The 25,893-nt window shown below is 45.2% G+C and overlaps 2 protein-coding genes across 3 annotated transcripts in view; one reads left to right on the top strand and one right to left on the bottom strand.

The window, feature by feature from the left end:
• The window catches only part of LOC133953757 (adhesion G protein-coupled receptor L1-like), a 29,052-nt gene extending 11,443 nt beyond the window's left edge, over positions 1–17,609 (top strand). The window contains exons 3-25 of one of the 2 annotated variants that reach the window (XM_062387827.1): positions 1,574–1,787; positions 2,317–2,426; positions 4,642–4,849; positions 5,476–5,740; positions 5,828–6,167; positions 6,250–6,543; positions 8,027–8,130; positions 8,279–8,464; positions 8,585–8,623; positions 8,876–9,056; positions 9,143–9,265; positions 9,478–9,695; positions 9,780–9,953; positions 10,798–11,010; positions 11,167–11,387; positions 11,515–11,581; positions 11,711–11,799; positions 12,550–12,718; positions 12,843–12,992; positions 13,091–13,187; positions 13,282–13,392; positions 14,273–14,296; positions 14,631–17,609. In XM_062387827.1, the coding sequence (XP_062243811.1) occupies positions 1,574–1,787; positions 2,317–2,426; positions 4,642–4,849; positions 5,476–5,740; positions 5,828–6,167; positions 6,250–6,543; positions 8,027–8,130; positions 8,279–8,464; positions 8,585–8,623; positions 8,876–9,056; positions 9,143–9,265; positions 9,478–9,695; positions 9,780–9,953; positions 10,798–11,010; positions 11,167–11,387; positions 11,515–11,581; positions 11,711–11,799; positions 12,550–12,718; positions 12,843–12,992; positions 13,091–13,187; positions 13,282–13,392; positions 14,273–14,296; positions 14,631–16,612 (5,579 nt within the window). In that variant the 3' untranslated portion in view covers positions 16,613–17,609. The remainder of the gene's footprint in view (positions 1–1,573; positions 1,788–2,316; positions 2,427–4,641; positions 4,850–5,475; positions 5,741–5,827; positions 6,168–6,249; positions 6,544–8,026; positions 8,131–8,278; positions 8,465–8,584; positions 8,624–8,875; positions 9,057–9,142; positions 9,266–9,477; positions 9,696–9,779; positions 9,954–10,797; positions 11,011–11,166; positions 11,388–11,514; positions 11,582–11,710; positions 11,800–12,549; positions 12,719–12,842; positions 12,993–13,090; positions 13,188–13,281; positions 13,393–14,272; positions 14,297–14,630) is intronic. The other variant, XM_062387828.1, reaches the window with a different exon arrangement.
• Positions 17,610–18,536: 927 nt separating this feature from the next.
• LOC133953253 (phospholipid phosphatase 3-like) lies at positions 18,537–24,836 on the bottom strand. The gene is made up of 6 exons (XM_062387070.1): positions 24,427–24,836; positions 22,075–22,232; positions 21,678–21,964; positions 21,508–21,565; positions 19,740–19,916; positions 18,537–19,424 (listed from the first exon to the last, which is right to left on the bottom strand). Exons 1-6 carry the CDS (start codon positions 24,626–24,628, stop codon positions 19,326–19,328), a joined length of 981 nt encoding a protein of 326 aa, XP_062243054.1. The 5' UTR covers positions 24,629–24,836; the 3' UTR covers positions 18,537–19,325.
• Positions 24,837–25,893: the final 1,057 nt, after the last annotated feature.

The raw sequence follows: 25,893 nt of genomic DNA, 5'->3' as shown, positions 1-25,893 counted from the left end.
TTCAGGGCATGTGAACAACTGGATTAAGGTAATAGTAATCCGATTTTCTCTAACAACCGTGGTTTGCATGGATTATTCTGGCAGTCATGTGAATTTATAAACAAACACACACACATACCACCACACACACACACACACACCACACACTTGTGGATGTCTGAGATTCTGCTTGCAAAGGTTAGATAATTAATTCTCATACGTGTCAAAAGGTGTTTACTGAGCACCTGCCAGTCAGTAGTAAAAGCTTTACCCTCCACACTGACTGGAAACACAAGATACTGTGATACACCGATGCATCACCTCACATGCAGGTGTCACACTGGATGCACAGTGTGACTGATATCATCAATCACACTGTGCATCCGGCAATTCTTCCAGTTAGGGCTTTCACATGTTTTAATGAGGAATAAAATCACACATGCTAATGCTTTCATCAAATGCGTTAAAAGCACATCAGAGTAAAATGTTTTCATGACATGTAATTGCCGTATTATCAACGCACCAGCTCATGGTATTACATTGCTAATTATTAGGTATAAAACAGGTGTTTCAATGGAAAATTCAACCCAGTTCCCAGATGAAACTGTGGATCCTCATCACAGGCGTCCTCTTCAGTCTGGGGAACGAATCGCTCATAATGTCACTGTGACTCTTGAGGGAGCTTTTCACAGTCCGAAAAAAAAAAAGAACCAAAATGATGTCATCAGCGTCAGCTCAGCCGGGGCTTTTAGACCACAAATCAAACAGCCTCATAGACGCAGGGTATTTTGGCCTCTGCTGCAATTTTCACCATTTTCTTTAGCGGAGTGACTCTGGGGACGGCCAGGAGCTATCCAACACTTTGGTTCTGAAATATCTCCACTGCTATTACAAAGATGGTCCTGAATCCTTTTTCAGACATTTATGTTGCTCAGACGGTGAATCTCTCTGGTGATCTTGCAACATATGCTCAGGTTTGTGGTCGTGAGTTAAATGTCTCAACAACTACTTGATGCAATACAAATTTACCCTGTTAAAAGGGTTTTTAGTAGTTTTTCCTTACTCTTGCTGAGGGTTAAGGACAGAGGATGTCACACCCTGTTAAAGCTATATGAGATGAATTGTAATTTGTGAATATGGGCTATACAAATAAAATTTGATTGATTGATTGAAATTGGGAAAACTTGAGGTCCACAATCAGCTCGTATTGTGATTTTGAGTTAACATGCAGACATAAGCAATTATCTGAAAGGACCGTTCATGCCTAAATACACCCTCCCAGAGACGCTGGTGAAGCTGTGGACTCTTGTTTAAAATCTGTCTCTTGTGAGTCATCCAACTTTATGAAAGGTGCAGCACATAATTGCTGCAGTAGCCCTTAAGTTCTGCATACAGTCTGCCACAAATCATTTTAGTCCCTTACATCCTATGAAGAGATAACAGTGACTTCAACTAAATTAAATCTGTCAACTAAATTCTCCAGTGGTGCAGTCTTATAAATGTAAAGTCTTGATTTTTGTTTTCTCTATTGTTTCTTCCACCTTTCAAATCTCACCCCTCCACCATCTTCCTCACCCCTGTCCCTTGCGAGCAGCTATGTCCCGGGCTGCGATGCCGTTTGGGCTGCTGCGCAGGGAGCTGGCATGCGAGGGTTACCCCATAGAGCTCCGCTGCCCTGGAAGTGACGTGGTGATGGTGGAAACTGCCAACTATGGACGCACCGACGACAAGATCTGTGACGCAGACCCCTTCCAAATGGAGAACACACAGTGCTACCTCCCCGATGCATTAAAGATTATGGCCCAGAGGTGTGTATGTGCTGGGATACACACTGTATACTGTATACTGTGTTTATCTAAGAGCTTAAACGGGACGACAAACACACACATTGTCATGCAGTTCTTGTGCAGTTTTGCACTTGCGTATGTGTGAGTGTTTTGAAAGCAGGTCAACTAATCAATGTGGCCTTCTACGGTTACGCACATACAGTTTGTGCACACTGCTGCAAAACATACATGTGGACTAGTGTCAGTGGTAATGTTAGACAAAGCTGTCGCTAGTGTTGTAAGTCATGTGTATGTGCAGGTGCAGTAGTCTCTTCCGCAGAGTGTGAGTGCCGGGCTAAACCATTAGCTGTGTACTCAGCAGTGTTTTCCTAGAAGAACTGATCAATATTCACTGGGAGGGAGAGGAGACAAATGTGAGTGTCCTTTGCTTCCCCTTTCCTGTCTTTTAATCACTCTCCCCACCTCTTTTGTTTTCTCACTCCATCTTCCCTTTCACCGATCCATCTATCCATCCATCCATCCATCCATCCATCCATCTGCTGTTCCCTAGGTGTAACAACAGGACTCAGTGTGTCGTGGTCGCAGGGGTCGACGTGTTCCCAGACCCTTGCCCTGGAACATACAAGTACCTGGAGATCCAGTATGAGTGTGTCCCTTACAGTGAGTATGCATATATACATTAACGCACACGCAAACACATACATGTATATACACACACACACACAAACACACACACACATGATTTCATGCAGATTTGTGCATGTGCAAGAAAAAAATTTAACCAGTTTTTGTTAAGCTACATTTTAGGTTTTAAGGTGTTTTTTGGTTCTTATAACCTCTGATGTCAACTGTGTCCCTGAAAGATTGAGGGAAAGAAAAGATTTTTTTTCTCTCAGGGAGTCTCTGTGTGTATGTGTGTGTGTGTGTGTTTGTATGGGTGTGTGTGTGTGTGTAAATTACAGACAGTCAGTTGGATGAGGAAAGAACAGAGTGAGAAACTGTAGGACATTTGCATACTACATGTCTTCTGTGTGTGTGTGTGTGTGTGTGTGTGTGTGAGTATGTGTGTGTGTGTGTGTGTGTGTTTGTGTGTGTGTGTGGGTAAGGGAGAGTGTGTATGCACTTGCGCGTGCATGCGTGTGTGTTTTCTTTTCCAGATTCACGCCACAGGAGTTGCTCTCTTTTCTCCACAGGAGCCTGATTGAGGAAAAAAGGAGAAATTCAGGGGGAGGTGAAGAGAAGGGAAGGGGGAGGATGGGGGGGTAGGGGAGGAAAGTAGGGAAGAGGAGTACACCGGGTCTCTTTCTGTGCTCCTCCCTTTCTTTTATGTAAACTATAATGTTTGTGGTGAGAGAATGAGCTCTAAAGTCTTTATCTGTGCAATTTTTTTCTTTACTTTCTTTCTCGCTTGCTTGTTTCTTTCTTTCTCACTCGTTCTCTCTCTCTCTTTCCGTTCTCACGCTTGCTTTCTTGCTTTCTTTTCTTCACTTCCCTTCTTTCATCCTCTGACTTCTCTTTCTTTCTCTCCCTCTTTTTTTTCCTATGCTTGAGTAGAAGTGGACCAAAAAGGTAAAGACATATACATTGTAGCATCTTGATCTCTCCTTACCCCCCGACCCCTCTCTTTTCCTCTCCTCCTCTTCCTCTCTCTCCGACCATCTCTCTCTTCCTCTTATACCCTAGGACGTTGTTTCGTAGTCATGCTGGATGTTGCCCCCCTTTTTTTTCATTTCCCTCTCTGTTCTTTATTTTCCCCCTTTTCATCCATCTCTTGTTGTACGGAAACCCGCCTTTTATCCAATTTTATCCAGGTTCTGCACCTCGTCTCTCTTCTTCTTGTTTCTCTCTCTCTATTTCTCTTGGATTTCCTCCTCTCTTCCACCTGGTCAATCTCTCTGTCTCTTCTTTTCCCTCTTCTCTCTATCTGCACAAACATACGCAAGCACAACGACTCGCACAAACACGGACATAAACTTCCTTCAACTGTTTCTCTGATCTATCTCCTGTTCGCACACAAGACCACCCTTTTTCTTTCTTTCTTTCATTCTTTCTTTCATTCTTTCTTTCTTTCTATCTTTCCTTCCTTCCTTCATCCTCCTCATGCTTATTTTCCCTTTTTCTTCCCTTGTAGGAAGAGCCCCTTATTTATCGTCATAGGAAAAATAAGACCAAATGTGTGTGATTGTGTATCCGTCCAGGTGTGTGCTTTCTAAGCACTGTTTCTGTGTGTGTGAGTGTGTGTGTGTGTGTGTGTCTGTGTGCGTGTGCATGCTTATTTGCATGCCATTGTAAGACTGTACAGTATACATATGTCTCCATACAGTTATTGACATGTAGGTGGACCAATCTTTGTGCTCGGTGTAACTAACCTGCCCTCTCATTCACTTCAAGGCAAAATTTAGCCCCGCCTTCTGCGTCCCTGATTCTACCTCACACTCTTTTTTCACTCTATTTGCACTAACCCACAGACACTTACACACACACACACAACCACACACACACATACACACACACACAAAAGGAGGGAAACACACTCACACACCTTTCATTGCAGTGTCCCTGTTGTATTACTCACCACACACACACTAACAGTGTGTGATTACACGTTTACCTCTCTTCTGTTGCTTGCCTCTCGAGATCAGCACAGGAGTTTTAAATCCCTCTCTCTTTTCTCCTCATTCCTTTTTTCTTAATCTCGCTGCACCGGCTGCATCTAATTCAATCCATTTTTCATGCAACGATCCATTTTCTTCCTGCACCTGCTCCACCGTCGCTCCACTCTTTTCTCACTTCCTTCCCTGCTCTTCCTCTCCCACCCTCTCTCTCTTTCTTCTTCCTCACATCCTGCTACCCCTCTCTGACTCCCGTCTTCCAGTTTTCGTGTGTCCGGGCTCGCTGCTCAGCATCCAGCCGGCCTCCTCCCTCCTGGAGGCAGAGCATCAGTCTGGTGCGTGGTGCAAGGACCCGCTGCAGGCCGGTGACAGGCTATACGTCATGCCCTGGACGCCATATAGGACAGAGGTGCTGTATGAGTACGCCTCCTGGGACGACTACCGCCAAAACAGAATCACCACCACCTACAAGTGAGTGATGTCTGTGTGATACTGAATGACTTTTGAACCCAGACAAAACAGGCTATTTGAAGGGGTGTCCGTGGGTCCTCTGGGTCTTATCATTAAGCAATCATTTTTTTCTGAATTCATTTTTGTTATAAATAACTGTTTAGCTCTTGAGGGACAACCTCCTATCTAGTTCAGTCAATTCATCGACCCTCAAGATTAAAGTCTTTGACAACATTAAATAACTTATGAATTGGCAACAATTACAGCTGCTAAACTGTCCCCAGATTGATCTACTGGTCATTTTGTAACTCTGGGACTCAGAGTTGGCCTTATGTTTCGATAAATACCACCAGCAACCACAGGTGCCTGGTGTTAATATTAATAATACATTTATATATGTATATATATATATATATATATATATATATATATATATATACATATCAAAACCAAGGATCAAAAACAAGTTACAAAGTGCCTTATGATAAAAAATAAGTAATAAAATCCAAAACATAAAATGGAACACGATGAAATGCTACAAATCGTTATAACCATGAAATATCCGAGACCTTCAACTCTATTTCTCACTTAATTAAATCAACCACCTCTTCATTTAAGACTATATGTCCTGTCATTGTCTGTCCTAGGTTGCCTAGCCGTGTGGACGGTACAGGCTTTGTGGTTTATGATGGCGCTGTGTTTTACAACAAAGAGCGAACGCGCAATCTGGTCAAGTATGACCTGCGGACCCGCATCAAAAGTGGCGAGGCAGTGGTGGTTAATGCCAACTACCATGACACCTCACCTTACCGCTGGGGAGGGAAGTCAGACATCGATCTGGCGGTGGACGAGAACGGCCTGTGGGTGATCTACTCTACTGAAGCCAATAATGGACGCATCGTGGTCAGCCAGGTAGGCGGAAAAGAAAACAAATTGATGTTAGTTTGAATATACCGCAGCTCTCTCACCTCCCATGTCTCCACTCTTTCCTTTTTGCAGGTGAATCCTTACACCCTGCGGTTTGAGGGTACATGGGCGACCGGCTTTGACAAACGCGGGGCGAGCAACGCCTTCATGGCCTGTGGCGTGCTCTATGCCGTACGCTCCGTCTTCCAGGACGATGAGGGGCAGGCAGAGGGCCGGGCGGGCAGCGACATGGTGATTTACGCCTACGACACCAGCCGTGGACAAGAGCTGCCCGTTCAGATACCGTTCCCCAACCCTTATCAGTACATCTCCTCCATAGACTACAACCCCAGAGACAACCAGCTGTACGTGTGGAACAACTATTATGTACTGAGATACCCGCTACAGTTCACTCCGCCACCGCCCACTAAAGGTTTGCAGAACAAGTGCAGATGTGAAATTGAACACATGGTAAATCCAGAGAATGACCTCTGTTTTCTTCCCCCCGCCCCCAGGTCCCCTCTCCTCTCTGATGACCACCGTACGCTCCTACACGGCTACTGTTGCTCTGACTCCAGTGCGACCGTCGGCCTCCCACCCAATTGGCGTCATCAATCGAGGGCCCTTTGACCAGCGGCCCATCACAGCCATGGTCCCTCTGACCCCACGCCCTCCACTGCGTATCCCCTTGGCTCCTGGGGGCCCCGGCCAGGTGGGCGGATGTGAGGGCCGGGTGGCACGAGGGGTGCAGTGGCCCCCTACCCTGAAGGGAGATACCGTGGAGAGGCCGTGCCCTAAAGGTTCACTTGGTAGGTGTTGCATGTGTGAGCCTGTGATGTCAGTACGTGTGTGTGTGTGTGTGTGTGTGTGTGTAATCTGCTCGTGTGTTTCTGTATCTCGTTTCTCTTTGAAATGTAGTCGGGTGTCCTCTCTTTGAACTGGCCTTCAGATGAGAGAGTAGAAGACATAGAGAGGTTACAGTGTTTATACGAAGCGGGTTCATCAACCCCTCCTCTCGCTGTGCAGCTGTCTTCCTCAGCCTGCCGCTCCCTCTCAGGAGAGGCTGTTAGGAACATTATGTAGACAAGCCTTTGGTGTATCATGTTAATCGTGTCTGACCTGACTTTAACACTGAAGTGAAGAGCATTATGTAACTTTAAATCATGTCCAGAACTTAAGTGTTGCTGGTGTCTTCTACTCGCAACCAATGTGCAGTACTAGTGGGTCCAAATGCTCTGTTTTCATTAAATATCCCACAAAAAGACATAAAAACTGATATTTAGTCTTTTTTCAATGTGTACAACTTTCTAACTAATCTCGTTGAAGCAAAACTTACAGAGGATTAATTAATGTAACAGTCATGGAAACAAGCTAACAGCTTTGAACCAAGAGCAGCGTCAAGGCTCTCATGTTCCTCCAACTATGAAGAAATTAAGCAAAAATATCCCAGATCCCATCTTGCGTATTTGGTGCCATGTAACAATCTGAGGCTGGTGTCACGGTAGCAAGATCTTGCCAATAAACGTGCTTGACCAATAGCGAGTCAGTCTTAGCTGTCATTTGTGTTGTTTTACCCCATTCTTCACAATATCAATATCAATATATGAGTGTGACAAGAACTATATCTAAATATGTTTTAGTTTGGACCCTGTCCTATCCACTAACATGGAGGCAGCGGGATATATAATGCAGCCAGCCACTGGGTTTGCTTTGACTTTTGGGGAGCTGTCATGTTGTCCATCTTTATGGTTTTACCTTATAGTCTTGTTTAATATAAATCAGTCCCTGAAAGAACAGACAATGTAAGTAACCAGCTGGTGAAGAACGTTAAACCAACCAAATAAACCAAATGACAGAACAATCATTTGTGTGGTACAAAGGAGTATTATACTTTGTGGGAACAAACATGAACGTTAATGTCGCTCCATGTTTCTTTAAAACTTTACAAAATTATATTATATTTAAGGTCTGCATTTTTCTAACTTATTAAGAAGTTAATCCATCCCTGACTGCTCAGAACACATATCAGTGCAGCTTCATGTCCTGACCGTAAACATCAAAAAAATATCAAAAACTACTATTATCCTTTACTTGAGTCAAAGAGACTCAAAGGGAATCAAGTCATTATTTATTTTCTCTATATATGTTTGGGGATTTCTGTTTTTCCCAGGTGTAATATTTATTTCATTAATATTTTGTGTCAGACGAATCACGTCAGGATCTGTGGGACATGACCTGTCCTTTGTCCTCTGTCCCCTCTGACTGTCTTTGTCATGGTGTGTGCCTCTGCAGGTATAGCCTCCTATCAGTGCGTGTCATCCCCAGTGGGCTGGAGCTCCAGAGGGCCTGACCTTTCCAACTGTACCTCTCCCTGGGTCAGCCAAATTGCACAGAAGGTTAGTCACACACTCACATACAAACACACATTATTGCGCACACACACACACACAACACACTGTGCAAATGTCCTAAAGCCAGACAGCAAGCCGCTCCCCCTTAAATGTCAAAATCTTTGACATTATAAACGCCCCCGCCTCACTCCAGATTAAGAGCGGAGAGAATGCAGCCAACATCGCTGGGGAGTTGGTCAACCTAACCAGGGGGCGGATCTATGCCGGTGATGTCAGCATGTCCGTCAGGCTAATTGAACAGTTATTGGACATCCTGGACTCCCAGCTTCAGGCCCTGAGACCAGCCAATAAGGAGTCTGCAGCGCGCAATTACAACAAGGTAAATGCTTCCTGTTGTCGGTGTCGATGTGTACTTGACCTTTCCTGGAAATGAAAGCTGAAAATGTCAGACATGATGACTCTCACTATGAATGCTTGATGCTTTTCTTTTTTTTTTTAGCTGCAGAAGAGGGAACGCACCTGCAGAGCTTATGTTCAGGTAAAATATGGATACATGGAAAGAAAGAAAGAAAGAAAGAAAGAAAGAAAGAAAGATTGATAGATAGATAGATAGATAGATAGATAGATAGATAGATAGATAGATAGATAGATAGATAGATAGATATATAGATAGATAGATAGATAGATAGATAGATAGATAGATAGATAGATAGATAGATAGATAGATAGATAGATAGATAGATAGATTGATTCATTGATAATAAAACACTCTGACTTTCTTTTTTGTCAGGCTGTCGTTCAGACAGTTGATAACCTGTTGGGTCCCGAGGCGCTCGTGTCCTGGGCTGACATGAGCGGTGTAGACCAATCACGCTCCGCATCACTGCTGTTAGACGCAGTCGAGAAAGGAGCGTTTCTATTGGCCAACAACCTCTACGAAGGCCGTTTCAGTGACAGAGCACCAAATGTTGGTACGTGGTCGTTCAGTATCTGTGTTTTTTGCTCAACACCATGTGGAAATTCACCAGCTCATCCAGACGTCTGTGTTCATGTTCAGATCTGGAGGTGTATGTGCTAAACACAGAGGCGGACATTCAGGACCTGACGTTCCCTCACTCCTACGACAGCGACAGCATCTTGCAGATATCAGCTCTGGCGCTGCAGCAGTACAGCAACAATGGTCTGTGACAGGCAATGAGACTGAATAACATTTTGTACAAGTAAATCTCAGCATGGTACACAGCATGATAGACCAGTGATTCGGACAAGTAATGGATTATGGACGTGACACATGTTCCGCATTAAAGTAAATTAATTAAATCATTATGAAAAAGGATATATCTGTTCCCTTCTTCACTGTGTTGTCCTCCCCTTTGTGGTTCTCCTCTGCAGGCCAGGTGAAGCTGGTCCTCTCTCTCTATAAGAACCTTGGCACGTTCCTGACAACCCAGAATTCCACTCTGCGACTCGGCCTGGGGCTTGGCCAGGGCTCAGAGGTCAGGCGGAAGAGCCTGGTGGTCAACTCCCATGTGATCTCTGCCTCTGTGCACAGAGGATCCAACAGAGTGTACCTCTCTGAGCCGGTGATCTTCACCCTCAGGCACCTGCAGGTGTGTTTACCTCTAAATTAACGGCCACAATGAACAAACCCCCCGACGCTGTGCACCACATGGTCACTTTGTTTGTCTCTGCAGCTGGAGAACCACTTTGGCCCCAACTGCTCCTTCTGGAATGCAACAGGGTTTTCTGGGAGCGGCAGGTGGGCGACGCAGGGCTGCCGCCTGCTGCACACCAACAACACACACACTACCTGCGCCTGCAACCACCTGTCCAGCTATGCTGTCCTCATGACTTATCAGCAACCTGCTGTAAGTAACACACACCACAAGAACAGCATATAACACTGTTAAATGATCCGTCACAGCAGAAAGAAGCAGATATTTTAATTTTTATTGCCAATATATGTAATTGCATCGTTCTATTTTCTTATCCGCTAAAATATTAACTTTTTATATGAATACATTTCCTCACGACTAAAAAAATTCAGATAACTCAGTTCTAAAACCTTTCTATATTATTAGTTTGTATATGTTAGTGTGTATGTGGTCAGCAGCAGATGTGAGGCCTATAATGAGTTTTTCTTTATTTATAGTTTTTTGAATTTACAACTAAGTGGTGCTAAAACCAAGAGATTAAAAGGCCAATGTTAGACATTAATACTGCTAATGCTTTTTAGACTCCCAGGTGCCAGACTTTAATTTTGTAAATCTACTTCCATCTTCAGACACTTAAGTCCTCCTGACAACAGTACTAAGCACCCATTCGCAGTAGCACAGTAAGACTTCACCCCCACTGCGCCCTGCAAAATGCTGTTTAAAAATCCAGCGGAGAGGGGTTGATGAATGTGGGTTGTAGCTGTAGGAGAGGAAGAGGGCGAAAGGGAGAGAGAGAGAAAGAGAGAAAGACAGAGAATGATTTGAGCTGCAGGGTATTATCCTCTGCCAGGAAATTGAAATGTTCTATTTGTTGAGTGTTTATACCATATATTTGACACAAGGACACAAAACCAGAGGCAAAGACACACATACACCTCATTCCTTAACGACAAAAACACACATCCACCTATGCTCACAGATCTGCATCAACACATGCAGCGGCATTCATACATGCGCGCTTTATGATCATCCTTGTATGTTCTCTCCTCTTCACCAGTTCGGGGCCGGCGTAGAAGAGCTTCTGGTCTATGTGGTGTCTTGGGTTGGCATCTCTGTAGCACTGGTGTGTTTGGCCACCTGCCTTACAACCCTGTGCTGCCAGGGGGCGCCCTGGCACACAGACCACAGCACCATCCACTGCAACTTGTGGGCCAACCTGCTCATCACTGAACTGCTCTTCCTTGTTGGCGCCAACAAGACACAGTACACAGTGAGTGCTGAGATACTGGACTAATATAACAATGAAGTATTGGAAAGGCTCACAATATGTATAATGTTACGGATGATATTGTGGTAGCAGAAATGATTGTATGTGGTTTGTAAAGTAGCTTTTTGTGGCTTAAAGTACCGATGTGTCCCTCGACAGGTGGTGTGCTCCATCATTGCTGGCTTGCTGCACTTCTCGCTGCTCTCAGTGTTCTGCTGGTTGTGTCTGGAGGGCGTAGAGCTCTACCTGCTGCAGCGGGAGGTATTTGAGGGTCGCAACTCCAGGAGGAAGTATTTCTACCTGTGTGGTTATTCCATTCCTGGGCTGGTGGTGGCCGTGTCTGCAGCCATAGACTTCAGAGGCTACGGCTCAAAGACGGCGTAAGTCGACTGTGTATGTGTGCAGATGTGCACATTTTTGTATGGAACCAATTCCATCATCTGTATATCTCTGACGTGTGTGTTTGTGTTTGTGTGTCTGTGTGTGTGTGTGTGTGTGTGCGTGTAGATGTTGGCTACGAACAGACAACTACTTCATCTGGAGTTTCCTTGGACCTGGTGCTGTCATCATCATGGTGAGAGGTCATGCTCACACACATCCCAAACTTTTCATTTATCTCAGATTTAATCAGCAACATGTAATCATTTTATATTGAGTCATTATTGAACTGTGTTTGACCTTGTTGTTTCCTTTTTGACCTCAGTTGAACCTTGTTATCTTGGTGATGACCTTACATAAGATGCACAGCACTGCAGCTTTGAAGCCAGACTCCAGTCGCCATGACAACCTGAGGTTAGTATAGTGCCACAGGCTCATCTGTCGGGGGTGCTTATGAGCAGAGCCGCACTTGTTAACATAAGCAAAGCTGAATTAAATAAAAGACAAACTTTGATTTTCTTTTCGCTCCAGTTGCAGGTCTTGGAATTTTAATATTTCATACCCTTCATAGTTTGTACACAGTGTTGTAAAACTACAAAGTACAGTTTAAAAATGAACGACAGACTGTTATGACTGAGGAAGCTTTTCCATTTAGAGACAAAAAATGTATTAAAATTCTTAAATACTCACCCAGAGAGAGGGAGCCAGTGTAAATGTAAAATTAATGCACAGCTTTTTGGAAAACTACATTGAAATTTGCTGCAGCAGCCTCGGTGGCTCTATAAAACTATACAGTCTCTGTATCCTTGAAAAGGTCAAATTTGAGTAAAGCTCCATAAATGAAAAATAAAGGAAAAGAAAGTATAATAGAAAGCTGTGGTGAGTAGAGGTTATTTCCTCCAAGTATAAATGTGTCTGCATCCTCTTTTATTCAATTTCTTCCGTTTCTGTTTGAAACCTAAGAGGACTTGTTGAATTTGGGTGTGTTCACTTGGCATCAGCTTCAAACCCTATCTCTTTAGCTGTCTTGTGAGATGGAAAGTTTAATATTCTGTATTTCTCTGTTTTCTTGCTCAGGTAGATTAGGTTTTGCTTCTTTTTTTTATATTACACATGATTTATGTGTGTACTCTTTCCCTTCTGTCTCTCTCTCTCTCTCTCCAGGGCGTGGGCAGTGGGCTCCCTGACGCTGCTCTTCCTGCAGAGCGTCACCTGGTCCTCAGGCCTGATGTTCCTGTCTGCTCCATCTCTCTTCCTGGCTTATCTCTTCTCCTCCCTCAACACCGCCCAGGGCCTCCTCATCACCATATTGCACTGCAGCCTCGCCAGGAAGGTCAGTCTCTCTCTCTGAGTGTGCATGTGTGTGTGTGTGTGTGTGTGTACTGCTCCTGCATTGTGTCTCTCTGTCATCATGTACCTTTTAACACATAACTTTAATGTTTGAATATTGCAACTAGGGCCAGAAGGACTATGGCCGATGCCTGCGTCTCTCGCAGTGCTGCGCAACATCCTCTTCCAGTTCTCCGGACTCGGTGAAGGGTTCTGCCCTCCGGTCCAACAGCCGCTACACGAGCAGCCAGAGTCGGAGAGCCACTGCAAACAGACAGGTACTCTACAAAGCACTGAGCCTCTCTCTATCTCTCTCTTTCTGTCTCTCTCTCTCTCTCTGAGTCAGTTTTGACCTCTTGACCTTTTCCGCTCCCAGAGTCGCATCAGGAGGATGTGGAACGACACCGTTCGCCGGCAGACCGAATCGTCTTTCATCGCTGCAGATGTGAACAACACTCCCACCCTCAACCGAGGTGAGGATCATGCTCGTTTGTCTTTTAAATCTCGGCTCCATGGGTGAGGGATCTTTGACATTTATTTTCTCCCTCTCCTCCTCTCCACCCTCAGCTGCTTTGGGAAACCACTTCCTCACTAATCCAGTGCTGCAGACTCATGCTGGAGCCTCTCCCTATGACACAATGCTGGCCCAGGGATACAATCAACCTTTCACCTCGACAGGTGCCTCTCAGTACAGTTTACTGTGATTCTTTCGCAGCTTTTATCTTTTTATTCTTAACTATACAGCTTACTCGCTCCTCTTCTTTCTGTCGCTTTTAAAAACACAGTAAGCTTGTGTAAGAACCTGTTTGGACCTGGTATTAACATCCCTCCTGAGAGACCCGATCACAAGTAGACATCACTGTTCACACCTGAAATTAAAATGTGTCCCTGGTGAAAACTCGGGTTTGGATGTCACCTCCCCGCTCTGTAAATGCAAATAATCATATAATGTGTGTGAGAGAGAGAGAGAGAGAGAGAGAGAGAGAGAGAGAGAGAGAGAGAGAGAGAGAGAGAGAGAGAGAGAGAGAGAGTGACAGATCGAGAGAAAGAGAGAAAGCAAGTGACTGGAGAGTGGAGGGGCTGAAAGGATGAATGCGCAGCGTGGTCTACTATAAAGAAAGAATTTATCCATTTGAAAAAGAGAATCAGTTATTATATGTTAGATAGTGTTGGCACTGAGAAGAAATATACATATGGTCACTGAGAAGTGTAATAATATGTGTAAACTGTAGCGGGTCAGAGGATGGGAGCTGAGTAGTTGGTTCTTCATATGTGTTCCAGGACTCGTTTGAGTTCACATAAACTCTTTTGGACGAGTTCCCACAAGTTGCACTAACCACTTTTAATCGGATCACTCAGGATGGACACAAATGAAAGGGCTGAACAGGGTCTAAGACTTTTGCTCTTTAACTTCTGCACATTGTGAAGGTCTGCAGTTTAGAGCGCAAATGTTTCGGTGTGCCTGTCTTTTCCGATTTTTGTTTTTGAGTTGAACTGTTTGTCTTTTACATGTTGTTGACCCTCTCCCTCTCTGTCTCTCTGTCTTACCCTGGAGCAGTAGGAACCTTCAGAAACAAGCAGAGTACGAGCTCTTTTCTTGTGCTCACTTTAAATCATTGAGCCCCACTTCCTTGTGCACTGTGGTTCTATTCATAAATCTGTGCAACATTTGCAAAAGTAAATACTCATAGACCATGATGCCATAAGATACATCTCCTCCATGTCGCTGCACACTGAACATTTTCATCAAATTATATAATTAATACCTGAATCTTCTTGGTTATTCTGCTCCCTCAATGGGCACGGGAAGCTCAATTCTGCACTCTCATGCATTCATTCATGTGCATCGCTTCATGTTGTTCTTTAATGGCGTGTCGGTCCCTCTGTAACTGTAGTCCTTCTGTTTCTCCTAACAGAGGGTGTCGTGTCCCAAAGTCAGGAGTCCTGTGGGTTGGACAGTGTGTGCCTCAACGGCGGCTACACCCCCAACACCTTCACCCTGCACGGTCTGGGGACGACTCCTGGGTCCCGAGCTGGAGTGGTGGGCAGCACTGACCTCCTGAGGGAGGGAGGAGTAGGTATCGGAGGGGATGACATCTCACCAGCCCTACTCACCCCCCACGGGGCCACAGATCTGGGCGGCAGTGCTGGAATGCGCCGGAACCTGTCTGACGCTGCTGCACTGGAGAAGATGATCATCTCAGAGCTGGTGCAGAGCAACCTGAGGCCCTCGGTCCCCATGCCGGTTCCTCCCGAGCGCTACGGCAGCCTGGCGAGGCCTCATCACCACGATAGGGCAGCCCTGATGCACACGGCCACACTGACTCGACATCCACAGCCTCACCAGGAGGGCTGGGCTGCCACCATGCAGCCAAACACACACCACAATGCACAAGATGGCTGGGCGCATACAAGGCACCACACACAAGATGGCGAGACACATTCTACAGCACGCGGGCAGGATCATGCCACAGCGCCACGCTTACAAGATGGCTGGTCGCATGCATATACTTCTGTAGATTTGGAGTCCCGTGAGCTGCTTAAAGACGGGGACAGGTTGCAGCTGCAAGGCACTCTGGGTTGCCGCGGGCTCCAAGACAGGCAGCAAGCACGTCCCCCTGATGTTCAGGCTCGGCCTTACTCCACACTCAGCCGCACCCCTGGTACCCTGTCCCGCCACCGTGGCCCGGTGGAGTCGAGTGGAGGGATGGACAGAGAGAGAGAAAGGGACAGAGACTGGGATCGATACAGGGATAGGCCCCTTCCGCCTCCTCCCCCCCCTCCCCCACAGGAGTCTGAGCCCCTGTATAAGGCTCTGGAAGAGCCGCTGCTGTTGAAACAGAGGGAGGCAGGTGTGGATGCGTGGCGAGGCCAGAACAAGGACGAGACATTTCACTTAAAAAGGGACGGATTGATTGAGGAATGGAGGGGAGGAGCTGAGCGAGGAAGGGATGATTGTTTTACCACTCAAAAGAGAGACGAAGATATTGATGAATGGAGAGATGGAATGGAAAGAGGGAGGGATGAACCTCATTTGTTGGAGAAGCGAGATGGAAGATTGGAGGTGTGGCGAGGAGGAGCAGAGGCGGAGCAGGAAGAGACTTTCATAACCCAAAAGAAAGAATTCGGGATTGAGGCATGGAGAGGTGGGATGGAGAGAGAGAAGGAAGAAACCTTGTTTTTAAAAGACAGAGACGGATGGAGGGCAGGGGTTGAACGAGAGAGTGAGAAACAGAAGGATAGAGCCCTGGACGTGTGGAGAGGAGGGATCGATATAGACAGGGAGGAATCCTTCCTGTTTGAGAGCAAAGATGGCGGTTTAGACGGGAGGAAACGAGGGAAAGAAAGAGGGTCTCTACGTTATCATGGCGAGCGGGAGGATTCAGAGAGCTTTGCTCTGCCTTTGACCCCTGATCTTGACCTTGATACTGACTCCTCACCAATCTACGCCAGAGATTCCAATCCTTCCCCGCTCTACCCGGGGGACCGAAGCTCGCCGCCAATCAGCATCTTCCCCCGAAGCTCTCCGCCAACAAATATATTCGCTCAACGAGACAACAACTCACCTCCCAACAACATCTACTCCCGACACTCCCCCCAGGTGTACAGCCGAAGCAGCTCCCCTCCTCGCTTCTACACCCGCACCTCCCCTCCGACGCTCTCGTACCCCGACAGCAGTCCTGAAGGTCCGGAGGATGTCAGCCCTGCTGGCCAGTCCCAGCGGCCCGCCCTGGAATTGCCCTACAGCCTGGGGAGGCCCCCACTGGGGCCGCGGCCCAATCACCTGCAGACCTTCTACCAGCCGCCACCGCTGCCATCCAATGGAGACGCAGCGTACACGGCAGAGCCCAACTCTGAGGGAGAAGACGGACAGATGCAGCGGGTGACGAGCCTGTGACTAGGGCGGTGGTGATCGGGGCATAGAAACCAAGGAGGAGAAGGAAGAAGGCGCTAATAACAACAACAAATCATGATTAAGATGATCAAACTGATGGAAATGATGATGCGTATGATGATGAAGAGGATACCAAAAAGGCATGAAGAAGGTACCGACGATGATAATGACAACGATGGCTCCTCCCTGCTTCTATCTTCCGATTACCACGAGATTCCCCCCTATCCATGTTTTGTTACTTTTCTATGACTGTGATCCATTTCTAACTCTTCCTCCTCCTCTTCCTCTCCCTCTCCTCTCCTTCCTGAAACCCTGCTGTGTCTTCCTGCCTCATCAGTGCTTATCCTTATTGGCCCATAGTCTAAGTTTCTATCGATTCATCGGCTGGGTGTCGCCCCCTCCCTGTAGCAAGCAAACAGTGTGTCAAAGAAGCACTTGTGTGTTGCCAAAAAATCCTTTCAAAGAACATGTGCATGACTTTATAGTGGCTTTACGAGGCTACATACCGTAGGAGGAAAGTGCTGAAGTGCGTGTGTGAGCATATGTACAAGTGTGTGTGTGTGTCTTGCTTGTTGAGCATGCGTGTGTGAAAGGGCGCGCGTGGGTGTATGAGCGTGTGTGTATATATACATCATTCTTGTATAATTAATGTATCACAGTGAAACATTTTATCAATATCGACTGGGGGACTTCTTACACAAAAAACCCTGCTACTGAGTTTGAACTCTTGACCAATCCCATTTCACAACTACACCAAAATCTCCGCCCCCCCAACACCTCCTCCTCCAACGTCCACCTGCCAGGTGATGGGACTTGTTGCTGTGGAGTTTGTCATAGCAACAGAACTCTTGACTCCAGAGCCAGAGATCATATCAAAACCTCAGAACTTTTCTGCAACCCCTGAGATCCTTGTACATATCGACCTCAAGTGTTCTGATTGTCTTGTATTGCTATTGAAGTTCAAGTAAACATGTGAAATAAATGTTTTTGTCTTTCTGTTTGTGTGGCTGTACAGAGAGTTGGAGAGTTTCTCAAAAAGGAGAAAGAAATGTACATACTTACTTTAAATCTTTTGGTGAACTCGAAGCACTTAAAATACATACTGTATATACACATATCTATACTCTCTCTGTATTTGATATTTGGCTGATGAATACTTTTACTCAAATTACTAGTGACAAATATGACTGGAAATGCTTGAAATTGAAATTCCCTCACCCTACCTTTCTTGTGTCCATAAGAAAAGGAGGACACCGTGACCTTGACCTTACTTTTGACCACAAGAATTCAATCAATTTGATCTGTGAATCCAAATGAACGTTAATACTTAATTTGGAATTCCCTCAAGCTTTTCCTGAGATGATGCGTTTACAAGACCAAAACCTTCACAGTGACCTTGACCTTTGACCAGCAAAGTCCATTAGACCGTCTCATTCTAGATTCATCAGTTAATACATCTAGTCTAAATGAAATAAGATGAAATAAATACGGTTTCTCAAGATGCTCTTGAGAAACCGTATTTACGAGAATGGGACATACAGATGGATGGAGAACCTGAAAACATGATATAATAATAAAAATCATTCATATGATGTGCGATTATGAGCATTTTAGCATCATCAAGTTCATTGTTTTGTTTTATACTGACTATAGCCAGGATATCATCTAATCGCTCATGTTGACCTAACTCCAGATTCTGAATTTATCTTCAGAGAAAACAAGCTCTGATAAACCCACTGTACGCTGCCACCACATGGGAGGCATAGAAAGTTCGTCACTTGCTGAAGAACAATGTGGAGAATTTTCAAAATCTCAACGTTGAACTTCAAGACATACAGCAATGACATATTGAACGATTCTGCAATAACACGTAAAATCTTAACTCTCAAAACGGTTAAGTCATACTATTTGAGAATAAGATACAAAGTGAACTAAAATAGTCATTTATTTACGAAAATCGCCTCATTCTTTATTCATCAGTGTGCTCTTGAAACGGTAGGAAGCCTAGAACAATGCTGTACATGTTAATTTATATCCAACCAGGAATTAGTAGGAAATGCAATTTTTCTCTTCATTCAATATCTACTACATTCTACAGACATTCTCATAAGTATCCCCTTATCAGTAAACTACTTATGTGACGTCTAAGTGGTACAAACCAGGAGGGAAACAAGATGCTTTCCTGCCGCTTGTGTTTTCTTCAACAACCCAACCATATTTAATGGATTTATGTAAAAAAGAAAAGAATACAGGTTCATGTTTGTATAAAATACATTCTACATAGGAAATCATTCCAAAGTGGTAGTGAATAATACTAACAAATGGAAATCAAAAAGTGCTTTTACAGTATCATTCGAATTGTACAAAATCTGAATATATATACACAGGTGACGTATCGAGTGGTAGTGGTCGCTGTGTGTTCAGTCTCTTCTCACAGGTCAGTATTACATGTTAAGGTCATTCCCGAGGATCTAAGATCGAGTACTCGGGCTGATTACGCAACACTCCAGCTGAGCAGGCGCTTGGGTCTTCAGCTCCTTCCCTCTTCCTTTCTCACAGCTCATATGTCCTTTCACTGTTTCTCTCTCTGTCTGAGCACTGAGGTATGTGGTTGGACTTCACAGGAAATGGTCTCACATTCTTCACCTCTCTCGTCTCTCCGAGCCAGACTGTAGGCGGCAGGTGGAGGTTGGGGAGGGGGGGCTGGAGGGCAGGTTTAGCAGACGGTATGGTGGGGGGACAGGGGGGTGTCCAGGGTCTCAGTTGGAGAGAGGGCTGAACCGGAGCTTTTGAACATGGAGGAGATGTGGAAGGCCTGAGAACACACAGGGAAAAACATGGGAATTAAAGTTTGACTGCACGTTAAAATGTGTCTGTTGATATGTAAATTAGAATATTTGTTTGTCCTTTGACGAAAATACATAAATGCTGTACAAATGTTTTAGTGTGAGGGGGGTGTAGGTAAGTATGTCTCAGCCCCAACCTCCCAGCACTGCGTTCTCGAGGCATGTTTTTCATTTCCAGGGAGAGACACTTCATCCCAAACTTAGGGGTGAAGTTACACATTAAACAGACTTGGACAAGTTTAGATGCACTGATGAACAACAACCAGCAGACGAGGTATACTGACCACCCAGTAAGCAGTGAGGGCTCCCTGTATGTAGCCTGTCAGCACGTCGGACGGGTGGTGCCGGTAGTCGGAGATGCGGGTCAGGCCTGTGTAGACCGCCAGCAAAACCAGGAAGAACTGCAGCGCCGGCCTCAGCAGCCGAGCCCCACCCCACGTAAGCCGGGCCTGCAGGTAAAACTGCATCACAAAATAGAAAACAGTGCCAATTAATGCAACAGTGCAGTCATCACCACAACATTTAGAAGTGTATCTCACAATTTTTTAGCCCAGCGTCCCAGTGTTCCCTGATCTCCTGCTGTTTTCATTTGCTGTTAAAGCTCTTTGCTGTTAATTCAGACTCAAGACTCCACGTTTACTTGTAGTCGAGTCACTACAGAGTCATGTCATGACTTCACGCTGCTTCTAAGAGTCACGTTAATTCAACACAAATACTATCCTCACTCTCTAATAAAATGCAAGTGTTGAAATATTTAGTTGAGTCAGACAACTCACGTTCCAACGTTTATTGCAGCAGTAGAACATGTTTAGTGTTTGGCGTCTAGGCTCTAACTTAATCACTCCCCCATATGATTGGACGGGAATGATGGGAGGGCTGAGCAAATACTTGTAACCCCTTGTCGGAGCCTACAGGTGGATGGTGGGGTGCTGGAGGGTCTGAAGCAACTGGTACCAATACAGCAGCAGCAGTGCGAGCAAAGGGTTTGATGGGAAGTTTCTGCCTAAATAGACCACTTGATAAGGTGGGTGTGTATTATAGATTGCTGTGGAGAGTGAGATATGTCACATGATTGAGAGATGATAAAGCAGGCTGTCCACTAGCCAGAAGGACAGTGGCTGGCTCCTCTATTTCGTGTGCCGAAGTGTCCATGGGCAAAATATTGAACCCTAAATTTTCCCTGAAGGCAGTGTGAGTAGTATGTGATTGAGAAAGTGCTGTGCATTCTGTAAATGCACTGTTTGAATGTGTGTGAATGGGCAAACTTTGAGGGGACCTCAAGACTAAGAGAGTGTTTTATAAATACAGTTCACTCACCATAGTAAAGTCTGACACTAGCACATTAGACACCTCCGTTCGCCATTACATCAAAAAATAACAAATGAGGTAATCTGTTTCGGGAGAATGGAGAATGTGTGTATCTCTGATTCATGAGTTCCACTTTGCCAGATATAAAGTATTCAGTGAACTGATGCAGCTTCTGATATCTCCAGTTCTGATGAATGGTAAATCAATAACTCCTTCCTTTACTAATTACGGTACAGTAACAGTAACAGAAACATGGGGAAGTATAAGAGTTAAGCCAACATACTGTATGCAGGCACTTGCATACACAAACACAAAGTTTCAAATCCACATATAAATGCAGGAGCTTACACACACACACACACACACACACACACACACTCGATACAATAGAGGAGAGCAGTGAGGCGGGGAGGCGAGGTCACACTCCTCCCACAGCAGAACAGAGCTGTCCCTGTTTGTCCCTCTCCTCCATTCAGTCCCTCTCTTTTTCCCTCTGCTCTTTCATGCTCCCTCGTTCTGCTGCTAACTGGACTGATGATGGGTCCCCGTTTCATTCACTCCCGCTTTGTATTTCATAGAGGGATGGTAATTGGAAATTGGAGAGACACTAAATTGGGTTTACCGGTGTTTGTGTGTGTGTGTGTGTGTGTGTGTGTGTGTGTGTGTGTGTGTGTGTGTGTGTGTGTGCGTGTGTGTGTTTTTATGTGTGTAAAAGAGAGAGCAGTAGAAGATAGAGATACTCACTGCTAAATAGAGCATCGTGTACATGGCAAAGGAAGCATGGCCCGAGAAGAAGGACTTCCTACAAACGTGAAGAAGTATTTAGAATCACATGAGATTAAACTTTCATTCATACCAACTTAATATATTAATATTATTTATACCACAATTACCACATACACATAAACGCATACCTCGCCTCTTCCTCTAACCGGTGGTCAGGCTGTTGGCAGCTCACTGTTGCAACGTAACTTCCCAGCGTGCAGTTGAGTGACGCGTAAGTGACCCCACACACAGACAGGAAGTAGGGCCGTAGCCGGCCCACACTCAGCTTGGCCATGTTGGTCAGTGATTGGCCGACGCAGCAGCCGAACAGGAAGCAGCCAAGCTCCTTATACAGACAGGACACGTACAGATTCCTGATGAAGGCCTTGGAGCTGACACCTCGGAAGCGTACCCTGTAACACTCCCCGAGGGCGATCTGGGAGTGAACACACAACCGCCATATTACAGCCTGAGTATCTTCCTCACAAGCTGGGACATGGTGTACATATAGTATGAGTAACAGTGACTGCTATGATGTGCACCCACTGTGAAGCCGGTGATGATGATGCCACCGGCGATGAGTAATTCATCTGTAATGGCCTCTTGGTCCAGATAAGGATAGGTGATGCTGGGGTCCCCGCATATAAAGCCCCTTCTGTAAGGACTCACTGCCTTCAGCTCACATGCGAAGAAAGGGATGGAGGCTGCAGCGGTGGAGGAGGAGAAGGGAAATGAAATTAATTTGCGGGAGCAAGGTATGGTTTCCTATTGGCGGAATCCCCGGGGGTTACAGATATTTCTCTTTGTTGTGAGATAGGTGAGGTACTGGAGAGGATGAACGGGAGGAGAAAAGGGAAGCAAAACTAAAGGTTGAGAAAGGGAAGACTTGTAGAGCTGTATCCCTGCGTACAGCCTTGTTTCTTATATTTCCGTGTATGTGTTGTGTTAGTAAACCTGTGTTCTCACATTGGCTCATTAACAAATTATGCTAAATTTTTACTGGGGAGTTGCCAGGAAAAACTGCAGAGAAATTCCTTGTCGTTGAAACATAATACCCTCAGAGGCAAAGACTACAGATGTAATAAAAATAAACTGACAGGAGAGATGACATAAGGGAGTTGATGAAAGAGTAGTGGGTCAAATAAGGAGAAGTTGTACAGCAAAATAAGGGTGGGAACCAGGAGTTTTCTCCTGAGAACCTTACGAGTTCGACAACTGGGAGGAATGTGAAGGTCACAGCAGAACTGCTCCACTGGGACGAAAGACACTAAAGCGACTGTAGAAAGCTCCCACGTCCTGATTGAATACAGACTGAATCCATTGAGACTGGAAATAGAAGAGAGAGACACAGTCTGGACTGCGCATGAGCAATGTGTGTGTGTGTGTGTGTGTGTGTGTGTGTGTGTGTGTGTGTGTCTGTGTGTGTGTGTGTGTGTGAGTGTGTGTGTGTGTGTTGATGAGAAGAGAAAGGGGAGTTGTTTGTGACTTCAGTTCAACTCTCTACTAAACAAAGAACGAATGCTGCAGCAGCTCTGAGCCAGAACCAGCCTCACACTGTCTCTGTCTGTCTCTGGATGTCCTTGCTTCTCTCTCTCTCTCTTTCTCTCTCTCCCTCTCTCTCCATCCTGCATGCCTACACATTAGAGAGGGGAATGAGAGAGAGAGACCCAGAGACAGAGACAGAGAGACGACTTGGACGGGTCCAATCTGTTGTCGGTGCAGACTACCTCTCCATCCGACTGTTTTCAATATAACCTTCATTACATAACCACCCTCCATTCACATATAGAAAACTTGGGAGGAGGGGTCAACAATTACAGCAGTCACAAACACACACACACACACACAAACACACACACACACACACACACACACACACACACAAACACACTCACACAAACACACACACACACCTTGCATTTATTTATTTATACCAAATACAATTCCCCCTGGCTTGACTCTACCCTGAGAACAGGAGGTTGTCATGGAAACTGTAGAATTCCCTGGGCAATGCACTAACCAGCTGGCACGGAGCGGCTCGGGAGCGCGCATTAGTGGAAAAAACATGGCCAGAGATACATGTTGATGGAGAGAGAGAGAGGGAGAGAGAGAGAGAGAGAGAGAGAGAGAGAGAAAAACTTTCTTTCTATTTTCCCCCTCTTCTTTCTCTCCATTTCTTCCCAACCCGGAGTTAAGTCGCTGCATGATATTCTGCAGGCGGGGTCGAATGTCTTTGTTGACTAAATACAAAGTGTAACAGAGCTCAACATGGTTGAAGTTAACCCCTCACTGCACTGGGAAGGAATAACAAGTAAGCGACTGTAGAGGGTTCCAGCTGTCACCAACAAACCTACAAGAATGAATTGTGCTTATGTTTACAAACAGGAAATTCATTGTCAGTTATGGTGCCAATTATTCTCTTATAAAATGATTTGGATTTTTTGATTATTTTATGCCATGAAATATCAAAACTTCTTTAAAAAAATCTATATAAATTGCCCCTCAGCACAACAGTGTAAGTAATCACATCGTCTGCATTTATATACATTCTCACACATCTGATGTATGGCTGGACAAAATGACACTTATAATACATGCATAGAATCTATATGCTTAGTACATTTCACTATATGCCATATGATATGATCAATACTGTAAAAATATTATACCTCCTTATAATTTTATGCATTCCAGTGCGAACAAAACCCTGGGGACCACAACAATGACCGTAGAAGCCATTGCAAACTTTCAGATTGGTTGTATTTGCTGTGAATGGCACTGCAATTTTGCTGGAACACTTCATTAATACGTCAATAATAAAAGCATTCAGCGTTGCATTCAACAGTTAGAACAACTTCTCTGGTGTAACTGTGCTGAAGCCTGTATTTTGATATTTACCAAGGAAGAGGCACAGGAGGTCTAAGCTGACCAGAAGTTTTCTTTTGGACAAAGCCGGTCCGGTTATCTCGATGAGTTTCTTCCCGGTGCCGTTGTCCATCCCCATCCCTGCTGCGACCAGGCTGCTCTTGTTGTCCGCCAGTCTGAGCTGGAGGTCCGCGCTGGAGACGCCGGCGCTCTGTGGCACAAATCTATCCAACATGATGCCTATTAGATCGGAGCGCACAAACCTGTTGGCGTCAGAAACCGTTGGAGCGCCCTTGAACTTCGCTCATGTGCGGGGCCACAGGGGACTGAAGTGGGAGCTGCCGCTGTCTTTAATGCGCTTCCCGCCTCAGTGCGTGTTTTCCCATTTACGCATTTTGGATTTCATCACAGAGTCCGCGGGGCTCGTCCTGAACGGGCACAGGGCGCAGCGTCACCGGGAAGATATGCAGAGCACGGAAAACTCCTCACTAGTCCCTCTCTCTCTCTCTCTCTCTCTCTCTCTCTCTCTCTCTCTCTCTCTCCCTCTCTCTCTCTCTTGATGAAGGAGTATCTGATGCCTCATATCTTTCATTCTGTGAATCAGCGGCTTCAGCTGCTGCTTCTGTTCAGAACATTTGATTAAGTCTGACAGATATTTCCTAATCTGTGTAAATGGTTTCAATTGTGAACATGGTGATTCAACCCAATGTTTGTCCATGGCCTAAGTTGACCTTTCTTTGTGGTAAAACGTGTCATTTGATATCTTAAACGTGGTTATCCATTGATAAATAGTCATTATTTTGTGCATTTCTTTTTATATCCTCCAAAGAAAAAGTCGCAGGCGCTCTCTTTATGCAGATTTGGTGAAGGGGTGATCTGTGTGTGTGTGTGTGTGTGTGAATAGCGTGAGAGGTAACATTCCAGGAGATAAGACACAGAACAAGGGTATTTTTCAAGGTCCTCGGGAAGAGGCGAGCACAGTGAGCAGATTTGTGGCTCTGATCATTTAGCGACTGATACCTAGTGTATTAGCTGTGAGGCCATCAAAGGTTATCTTGGCAGTTAAACATGCAGAAATGTTGTCATGGTTTTGCCAGGGATATCATTGTAATAACATTGTTGAGATCTTTAAATAAACCAATGCTGTTGTTTGCAGTTACTTAAGTCACAAACCTATAATATACAAAAACATCTATCCTATTGCAGGTGAATCAATCACATTTGATATTTGTTATTATAGGAGCAGTCCAGTTCAGAAACATCACTGCTGTATGCAGATTAAATCAAGTGCATCGAGTGTCTTCAAGGAGGGGGGATAAGATCATGACATTATGTGAAAATACAGGATTATCACGCAAAAACAAGATCGCTAACGTCAGCTAACGCTGAAATTATATTTAACTACGGTATTTCAATCATTATCGTATTTTAAAATAAACGTATTAATGGAGTAATTGCTACATTTGTGGGTCTCTCTCCCAGCTTGCCGTCGATTCTCAA

This window comes from Platichthys flesus, chromosome 5 (assembly GCF_949316205.1).
Source record: "Platichthys flesus chromosome 5, fPlaFle2.1, whole genome shotgun sequence".
Taxonomy (NCBI): Eukaryota; Metazoa; Chordata; class Actinopteri; order Pleuronectiformes; family Pleuronectidae; genus Platichthys; species Platichthys flesus.
Note: the sequence above shows the minus strand (reverse complement) of the source record. Positions and strands in the feature narration are given on the sequence as shown.